At 47.6% G+C, this 10613-nt stretch overlaps 1 protein-coding gene across 1 annotated transcript in view; it reads right to left on the minus strand.

The window, feature by feature from the left end:
• Positions 1–10613, minus strand: part of LOC111966851 (plexin-B1-like) — a 121389-nt gene that overhangs the window by 25731 nt on the left and 85045 nt on the right. Inside the window, exons 5-7 of the mRNA XM_023991809.2 lie at positions 882–1010; positions 461–561; positions 196–328 (exon numbers count right to left, since the gene is read on the minus strand). Of these exons, the coding sequence (XP_023847577.1) occupies positions 196–328; positions 461–561; positions 882–1010 (363 nt within the window). The remainder of the gene's footprint in view (positions 1–195; positions 329–460; positions 562–881; positions 1011–10613) is intronic.

The following is a 10613-nucleotide window of genomic DNA, read 5'->3' on the forward strand; positions in this document are numbered from 1 at the left end:
AGAAAGAAAGAAAGAAAGAAAGAAAGAAAGAAAGAAAGAAAGAAAGAAAGAAAGAAAGAAAGAAAGAAAGAAAGAAAGAAAGAAAGAAAGAAAGAGAGAGAGAGAGAAAGAAAGACAGACAGGTGTCAAAGGGTATTCATAAAAAAAATGTAAAGCTCAAAACAATCACTGTATCTTGCTCTTCTCATGTCTTACGTCTGTCTCCACTCCAAGGCTGATGTTATACAGGCTTAGAGATTGGATACTGAGACACTGCTGCTGCTGGTCAAAGCTCCACAGCCACTGGCCCTGCAGARCCCCCCGACWGCACTGGGAACGCTGGCCACACCTGACATCACAGGGGGWTGTGGGGGTGAGGGGTGGAACACAGGTCCAAAGAGAGGAACAAGTGAGAAGTTAACTTCTATTAACTTGACTCTCTGTGGTATAGAATTAGAATAGTCAGTTGGTGCTTCCTCACCTGCCCTCCAGAACACACCAGCCACAGTACGGCTCTCGGGCTGACAGACAGGACTGACAGTCCAGGTGATCTCCACACTCTGCCACCGGCCGCTTCTCCACCTGAAATGTTACCCACATCCCTTTCTTAAGAACAGCTGTACTACAGTACATACATGGACAATGAAGCCGTAGAGGTGCTCCAATTGTGTTTCCTAGCCAGGCTTTCTAATCTAAAAGGGAGAGTGCCAACGGACAAAATGCAAAAACACACCTGTACCTACCCTTGATCTACTTCACTGCATTCCGCCCACCCGATCAAGGAAAAGAACGACACGTGGCTAAATCTAGTTGATGATTCCTGCCCTATATTAGGAGAGTCAAGTAGCTGGTGATGATGTGTTTGAGCTGTGTTTTGCTGTGTGGTGTCCACTCAGACTAACCATTGTGCTGGTCATGATGTAGATGTGCGTCTCCATCTGGTCCAGGAGGAGGTCACTGCTGATGGGTGAGTTGGGCTGGATGAGTATGGAGGAGTACCTCTCCACCCTACCCCCAGAGCCTAGGAACACCTGGAGGGAAGCAGATGGTTACTGTCGTAAACTATCAATCATTTCCAAGTTGGGCTGTGGCCGTCACAAAATTTCGTCAGCCGGTGATTGTCRAGCAAATAACTATTGGTCTCACGGTAATTGACCGTTAATTAACGTAAACACATCTAGCATCTCCTGGCTTCCACACATAACCTACAAGCCACTGATGCAGACYTTTGGAACATCTACRTTTTAAAAAGTCTAATAAATCCATGTAATATAGCCTACACCTGCACAATAAATCCATTATTTATTTTAGGCAGTACTAAAGAAGCATGATTAATATTTCAGAAGAACAGCATACTCATAARGAGTTGTCCTTATGTTAGGTCCTGATCTGGCTATGCCAAATGGCTGTGGGCTACACTAGTTCATTTAGCAGACAAGATTTACTTAGAATTCTGTGGCATTATTTTATAGTATGAAGAATACAATTGAACAAAGCTGAATAAAATAGAAAGGATGTGTTCTTCAAACGATTTGAGGGAGTGTGCACATGCGGCTATTYTGTGGCATTATAACCAGAGAGGTCCGGCTTCCGAGGACAAGCTCGGCATCAATTGGCCCGTTGAGCGTATTTTCAGTTTGCTTCAGGTGAATAGGATTGGTTGTTGGACTCCCAATAGTATTTTATACCTCATTCCCTCCTTCAGGGAACAGTAGTTATATTCATAACTGTACGTTTTATATGTTCTGTATGTGCTGAGTGTGTACTGTATGTTTATATGTACTGTATGTGCTGAGTGTGTACTGTACGTTTATATGTACTCTATGTGCAAACCCCCTGACGGCACGGGGACAAAATATGTTATACCTCGTTCGCTCCTTCAAGGAACCATAGTTATATTCATAACTGTACGCTCCCTTTTAGGCATAAAATCACACCCCAACCCGGCTCAGAGGGTRCCAAACTAGGAGGCCCACGGCAGCCCGAGCACACACAGTYTCCACCGGCTCCAAATAGGGGTTACAGAAGCCACCTTCTTCCCTAATACTTACCCGAGAAGCCTAAACTGTCAGATCCCCATATAGGGAACCAGAACCTGCTGCAACTTGGTTATGTGCACTGACACGCTGCCACTGCAGCCCAAGTCCCAAGTCCCAAGTCCCAAGTCCCAAGATCCCACATTTCCAGAAACAATACTTAACTTGCAAGCCTGAAATGTCAGAACTCGAACAACGAACCGCAAGTCCAAAACAACAGAACACCTGTCATGACTTGGTAAAGCGCACACGTACGCTGCATAGCATCAGCCGGCGTCGATGAACCATGGCAGGCTGAGGGTCAAACCCACAGGGAACTGTGGTAACCCTACTTAATGCACACTCTGCACACTGCCGCACATCTCGGCAGCCCAAGGCTAAAACCTGCAGGGAAACTGTGATAACCCGGACAAAATGCTGCCTAACATCGACCAAGTCCATAAACCCTACTGGTTCCAAAAAGGCTCACACCGAGACCTGAGGAGTCCTGGAATGCCAGAACACACACAAGGAAACGCAAGTCCAAGACAACAGGGCTTTTGCTGTGACTTGATAATGCGTTATCGACGAACCGCGGCAGCCCAAGGCTCACACCTAACACCACTCCTGGACCCAGCCATAAGAACACTATGAGACACACTGGGAAGCACCTACGCCCAAGCGATAAAACCTCACAAAGGTATGTGGGGAACCCCAACTCGCTGCAGCACAGATATCACCAATCTTCATGCCCTTGAACAATGCCCAAGAAGCCGTCACACCTCTAATGGAGTGAGCACGTACACAGCACTAGGCAACCCTTGTCCTTTGCTGTCACACGCCAGGGAAATGGCTTCCACAATCAATTGGAAAAACGCTGCTTAGAAAGTGCCCTACCCTAGCTGGATTAGGTAAACATGGACAAAAAAGCTGGTCACAAATGCAGATCTCTCTTGTTCCTGTCCATATACGTGCATAGTCTGCACTGGACCCAGGCCATGCAACCTCCATTGTTCACTGGAGCATACAGAGGAGGTGAGATAGGAACAGCTTGAAAGCCAGGGACCTGTAAGACATAGGTATAACCTTTGGAGCAAAAGCTGCATTAGGACGTAACTCACATTGGAGTCATCAGGCGCAAACTCAAAACAGGAAGGGTGTACTAATAGAGCGTGGAAATCCCAAACGCGCTTGACTGACGCCAAGGCCATGAGCAGCACGTTCTTGTAGGAATAACCTTCAGGTCCACAGACTCCTTTGGTTCAAACGGAGGTTCATTCAATGTGGAACCGCACCACCAGAGGATGAGACCCTGGGTAGAGCCATCAATCCCTACATGACATACCGAGATGGGCTGCCATATAAACCTTCAATGTGGAAAAAGGCCCTGCTCAAAAATCTCTTGCAAGAATTTCAAAATGTCACCAAAAGAGTTCTGAAAAAGGATAAACTCCTTAACCTGACACCAACTCTCAAACGCAGTCATATCACGTTCAAGGGTAAACCCCAAGCCGACAAATTCAACCATTCAGGGTCCAAACCCACAGATCCGTGCGCCTGGGACAATAGGTCCCAATAACCCAGCCCAACAGGCGGATGATCTCTGGGAACCAGGGTTGTCTGGGGCAACGGGGAACCACCAAAATCGACAACAGATCCTCCTGATGGACCCTATCTTCAATGGCCTGAATCAGGTTCACTGGAGAAACGCATAGAGACTTATACGAGGCCAGTGATGTGCCAAAGCATTCGTTCCCAATGGAGTGCCTGGATCCCTTATTGAGAAGAACAGACGACAATGTGTGTTCTCGCGATGCATAAGATCTACGTCGACTCTGACGAACCGGTCTCATATCTGGACCACCACCAAGTGGTGCACTCTCCACTCCGTAGAGATAGGATTACCACCCTTGAAAGTAGATCCACACCCGCGTTGAGAGATCTGGGAGATACGTCACCCTGAGCAACAGGAAATGCACACTGGTCCATATGAGCAGATAACAGGCCAGAGAGAGTGACCGAGTCCCTCCCGGCATGTTGATGTAGCCACCACCATCCTGTTATCACCCACGCTGTAAAGACACATCAACAGAAGTCCCAGAGGCACCATGTAGAGGCCATCAGATCCAATAACCGCAGGCACAGAGAAAAGGCACAGAGTGTCCAAGCTGAACCGTGCCAGACAGATCCAGAATGTGACCCTCCTCTGTTGGGACAAAATAAAGGTTTCAGAACCGAGTCCAGAGCGAGACTCAGAAACAATGTGCTGAGCCGGAGTCTTATGATTCACTATGAACCCTACGAGACTGAATATGGGATACCAGCGTGGCAGTGTGAAGCTCCACAAGTTCCTTCAACTCCGCTACGACAGCCAATCGTATACGTTTCGTATATATTTTTAATTTCACTTTCCATCTAGGAACTGAATATACATCCTACATTCCGCCTCACCCAATGTGGTACGGACCTGCTATTTTTATACTTTAGACCAGTCAACCCAATCAGAAGCTAGCCAGATAACTAGCTACTAGCTAGTAGTCAGTTAGCCACTGCTGCGGTCTTACCCTCACTCGGAACACAGCCAGCTTCAGCTCGGGCCATACCTGCCAGTCTGCAAGCGCGATATCAACCCAGAGCATATAGGACTGCTTTTTCTCTACCACATCACCGAGATTCCTGACGCAAGCTCTGGACAATTACACCGTATCATCACAGCTAGCTAGCTGCAACCGAGTGGCTACTACTGGCTAACACCTCTGTCCGAAGCAAGCACCAGTTAGCCTTGAGCTAGCCTCGAGCTAGGCCCATCTGCGGCTAGCCCGAAGAGGTCTAACCAGCGAATTCTTGGCTACAATACCTCTTTTGCCCAATTGGACTGGACTTTTTTTTGCCGACCACAGAGCCCTGCGCAATCCAATCACAACTGTCTAAATCAGCCTACAAGCTAATTTAGCCGTTTATTGCCGCTGCTAGTAGCTTTACCTTCTGCACAGACACCAGCCCTGTTATTAGCCTGGATATTTACTCACCAATTTACCAGCATCGGACTGTCTTCTCGACAACAACGCCGGATTCCTGCCGTAATCCCTGAGCCAATACTTCTGATCCTCACAGCTAGCTCGCCAGCTAGCGCAGCTAGCGCACCTGCCAGAAGCTAGCACCAGTTAGCAACCACAATCTACAATTCACAACCTCTCTTTCGCCATCCGGCTTGGATTTCTTGTCGACACGACCACGTCTGAGCAGACCCCCTCCGTCTGAGCAGACCACCCCCCGGGCTACTAAGCTTTAAACGCCGCGTGCTGCTTATGTGGAGGCTCCCTGCTCCATCTACGGCTGCCCTGGACACTATGATCACTTGGCTAACATAGCTGATGCATGCTTGACTGTCCATTTAATTCACGGTACTCCATTCTGTTTATTTGTGTTTTATTCTGTCGGCTCTGTGCTTTAACTCAGGATCTGTGGTGTAGTTAATCCGACCTCTCTTGCCTAGTCGTCGCGCATTTTACCTGTTGTTGCTGTGTTAGAACTAGCACCCTGTTATTGCTGCTGTTATCTTACCTGTTGTTTTAGCTAGCTCTCCCAATCTAAGAACCTGCAATCACTTTATGCCTTATTGTATGTCTCTCTCAAATATCAATATGCCTTGCATACTGTTGTTCAGGCTAGTTATCATTATCATTGTTTTGGGTTTGCAATGGACCCTGTAGTTCCACTCTCCGTACCTCTGACACCTCTTTGGTCCCACCCCCCACACATGCGGTGACCTCACCTCATTGAGACCAGCATGTCCAGAGATACAACCTCTCTTATCATCACCCAGTGCTGGGCTTGCCTCCGCTGTACCCGCCGCCCCACCATACCCCTGTCTGCACATTATGCCCAGAATCTATTCTACCACGCCCATAAATCTGCTCCTTTTATTCTTTTCCCCAAGCATCTAGGCGACCAGTTTTGATAGCCTTTAGCCGCACCCTCATCCTACTACTCCTCTGTTTCCTCGGGTGATGTGGAGGTAAACCCAGCCCCTGCATGTCCCCAGTCACCCTCATTTGTTGACTTCTGTGATCGAAAAAGCCTTGGCCTCATGCATGTCAACATCAGAAGCTTCCTCCCTAAGTTTGCCTTACTCAACCGCTTTAAGCCACTCTGCAACCCTGATGTCCTTGCCGTGTACGAATCCTGGCTTAGGAAGGCCACCAAAAATTCTGGGATTTCCATACCCAAACTATAACACTTTCCGTCAAGATAGAACTGGCCAAAGGGGAGGAGGTTGCAATCTACTGCAGAGATAGCCCTGCAAAGTTCTGTCATACTTTCCAGGTCTATGCCCAAACAGTTCGAACTTCTAATTTAAAAATTAATCTCTCCAGAAAATAGTCTCTCACTGTTGCCGCCTGCTACCGACCCCCCTCAGCTCCCAGCTGTGCCCTGGACACCATCTGTGAATTGATCGCTCCCCATCTAGCTCAGAGTTTGTTCTGTTAGGTGACCTAAACTGGGATATGCTTAACACCCCGGCAGTCCTACAATCCCAGCTTGATGCCCTCAATCTCACACAAAAATCATCAAGGAACCCACCAGATACAACCCTAAATCCGTAAACATGGGCCACCTAATAGACATTTCCTGACCAACCTGCCTCCAAATACACCTCTGCTGTCTTCAATCAAGATCTCAGCGATCACTGCCTCATTGCCTGTATCCGCCACGGGTCCGCGGTCAAACGACCCATCCCCTCATCACTGTCAAACGCTCCCTAAAAACACTTCTGCGAGCAGGCCTTTCTAATCGACCTGGCCCGGTACCCTGGAAGGATATTGACCTCATCCCGTCAGTTGAGGATGCCTGGTCATTCTTTAAAAGTTACTTCCTCACCATATTAGACAAGCATGCTCCGTTCAAAAAATGCAGAACAAGAACAGATATAGCCCTTTGTTCACACTCCAGACCTGACTGCCCTCGACCAGCACAAAAACATCCTGTGGCGAACTGCAATAGCATCGAAGAGCCCCCGGATATGCAACTGTCAGGAAGTCAGGAACCATACACGCAGTCAGTCAGGAAGCAAAGGCCAGCTTTTCAAGCAGAAATTTGCATCCTGTAGCTCTACTCCAAAAAGTTCTGGGATACTGTAAAGTCCATGGAGAACAAGAGCACCTCCTCCAGCTGCCCACTGCACTGAGGTAGGTAACTCGGTCACCACCGATAACTCCGTGATAATCGAAGACTTCAACAAGCATTTCTCAATGGCTGGCCTGCTTCCTCCTGGCGACTCCAACCTTGGCCAACAGCCCGCCCCCCCGCTGCTACTCGCCCAAGCCTCCCCAGCTTTCTCCTTTACCCAAATTCCAGATAGCAGATGTTCTGAAAGAGCTGGAAAACCTGGACCCATACAAATCAGCTGGGCTTGACAATCTGGACCCCCTATTTCTGAAACTGTCCGCCGCCATTGTCGCACCCCCTATTACCAGCCTGTTCAACCTCTCCTTCGTATCATCTGAGATCCCCAAGGATTGAAAGCTGCCGCGGTCATCGACCCTCTTCAAAGGGGAGACACCCCTGGACCCAAAACTGTTACAGACCTATATCCATCCTGCCCTGCCTATGCTCAGGTCTTCGAAAGCCAAGTCAACAAACAGATCACTGACCATCTCGAATCCCACTGTACCTTCTCCGCTGTGCAATCCGGTTTCCGAGCGTCACGGTGCACCTCAGCCACGCTCAAGGTACTAAACGATATCATAACCGCCATCGATAAAAGACATTACTGTGCAGGCCGTCTTCATCGACCTGGCCAAGGCTTTCGACTCTGTCAATCACCATATTCTTATCGGCAGACTCAGTAGCTCGGTTTTTCAATGACTGCCTTGCCTGGTTCACCAACTACTTTGCAGACAGAGTTCAGTGTGTCAAATCGGAGGGCATGTTGTCGGTCCTCTGGCAGTCTCTATGGGGTACCACAGGTTCAATCTCGGGCCGACTCTTTTCTCTGTATACCATCAATGATGTTGCTCTTGCTGCGGGCGATTCCCTGATCCACCTCTACGCAGACGACACCATTCTAATATACTTCCGGCCCCTTCCTTGCACTGTGCTATCTAACCTCCAAACGAGCTTCAATGCCATACAACATCCTTCCGTGGCCTCCAACTGCTCTTAAACGCTAGTAAAGACAATATGCATGCTTTTCAACCGTTCGCTGCCTGCACCCGCACGCCGACTAGCATCACCACCCTGGACGTTCCCGACCTAGAATATTGTGGACATCTATAAGTACTAGGTGTCTGGCTAGACTGCAAACTCTCCTTCCAGACTCATATCAAACATCTCCAATCCAAAATCAAATCAAGAATCGGCTTTCATTCCGCAAACAGCCTCCTTCACTCACGCCGCAAAACTTACCTAGTAAAAACTGACTATCCTACCGATCCTCGACTTCGGCGATGTCAATCTACAAGAAATAGCTTCCAATTACTCTACTCAGCAAACTGGATGCAGTTTATCACCAGTGCCATTCGTTTTGTTACTAAAGCACCTTATACGACCCACCACTGCGACCTGTATGCCCTAGTCGGCTGGCCTCGCTACCATGTTCGTCGTCAGACCCACTGGCTCCAGGTCATCTACAAGGCTATGCTAGGTAAAGTGCCGCCTTATCTCAGTTCACTGGTCACGATGGCTACACCCACCGCAGCACGCGCTCCAGCAGGTGTATCTCACTGATCATCCCTAAAGCCAAAGACCTCATTTGGACGCCTTTCTTCCAGTTCTCTGCTGCCTGCGACTGGAACGAATTGCAAAATCTCTGAAGTTGGAGACTTTTATCTCTCAAACAACTTTAAAAATCTGCTATCGCGAGCAGCCTAACCGATCGCTGCAGCTGTACATAGTCCATCTGTAAACTACCCACCAATTTCCTACCTCACGCCCCCATACTGCTTTTATTTATTTACTTTTCTGCTCTTTTGCACACAGTATCTCTTCTTGCACATTGATCATCTGATGATTATCACTCCAGTGTTAATCTGCTAAATTGTAATTATTCGATTTATTGACCTACCTCATGCCTTTTGCAACACATTGTATATAGATTCTCTTTTTTTCTACCATGTTATTGACTTGTTTTTGTTTACTCCATGTGTAACTCTGTGTTTTTGTCTGTTCACACTGCTATGCTTTATCTTGGCCAGGGTCGCAGTTGCAAATGAGAACTTGTTCTCAACTAGCCTACCTGGTTAAATAAAGGTAATAAAAATAAAAAATATAAAAAAATTGCCCAGATAAGCCAATACCTGATCCCCTTGGCACCGCCCGGTGCCAAAGCCGCCTCCACCACTATGGAAAGGTGGCGGAGATGGCGGAGGACATGAAATATAGTATAGCACATGAAATATCCATCCTTTATATCTATGGACAGAACCAATTGCTGCAATAGGCCGGCGAAGTGTGCGAGCATTTTAAACTTGCCATACCTTGAGGTGCTTGTTTAAAACACGGACCATTGACGGAGTGACGCCATGAAAAGGAGGAGGACGCACAGCAAACTGTTGAACTGGATGAACTCCACTGCGGGGGAGAAAACACCATCAAAGCCACGTTCAACACCAATGGTTCACTCTCCCCTGTCAAATCCAAAGCCAGGGCTTCAGGCTGGCCCAGACTGATGTGATCCGATTCACACTCTGAAAACCCTCCAGAGCCTTTCAGGGATAGTATATCATCCCAGGAATCCTAACTCTGAACACTGCCAGAGAAACCGGAATGAGCTTCACTTGGCTGTCCACCAATCTTCTACAAAAAGTCAGCCCGGCTCCCAATGGAAGTTGAACCCAGCCGGAGACAATGGTCACACAACTGGTCTGAGCCAAGGCCTCCTGAGTGTGTTTCCACCCCAGGAAATAGGATAGCACTCGTGGGTATCTTTTAACTTTCATTGTGAAAACCACATGCCCTAGGGCACGGTCGGAGGTTCAAACTTGGCTGGTTATTCTTACCACTGGCCATCTTAGTCAAGCAAGGAAGCATTGGCTACACAAGCAGAGCAGAAAGTAGTGGGTTTTTAGCAAACACAAAAACCGATACCAAGACCCAAATCTTGTCACATCTAGGGCAGGGGTTCCAAAACTTTTTTAGCTTGCGACCCCATTTTGATATCAAATAATTATTTCAGGACAACAACATGTAAAAACAAAAAGTGATGTAATCCACGGCCAATGTTTACTTTTTTTATGTGACAGTCTATTACAAATCAGTCTGACAGTACTTTAATAACCCCTGTCCTATGAACCAAGTGCGATTTTAGTTATTTTATTTCAGAGTTTCTCTCGCGACCCCAGGAGGGGCTTTCGAGGGCGGGCTCGGCATCCATTGGCCTGTTGGCCGTGATTTTTGTTTGCTTCAGGTGAATAGGATTGGTCGTTGACTCCCCATAGTATGTTATACAGTGACTGACAAAGTCAACTGAAAAAGAGAAGTGACATTTGTGGCTAGAATATGTGGCTAAAAGCAAATTAAAGGTGCATTTGTACTGTCTACAGGATTGTGTTGGGAAGAGAACAGTTAATTTGATTGTCAGTCAGTAAATCTAATCTGGAGGATACCAAGACACCTTTT

Source organism: Salvelinus sp. IW2-2015, linkage group LG7 (assembly GCF_002910315.2).
Source record: "Salvelinus sp. IW2-2015 linkage group LG7, ASM291031v2, whole genome shotgun sequence".
NCBI lineage: Eukaryota > Metazoa > Chordata > Actinopteri > Salmoniformes > Salmonidae > Salvelinus > Salvelinus sp. IW2-2015.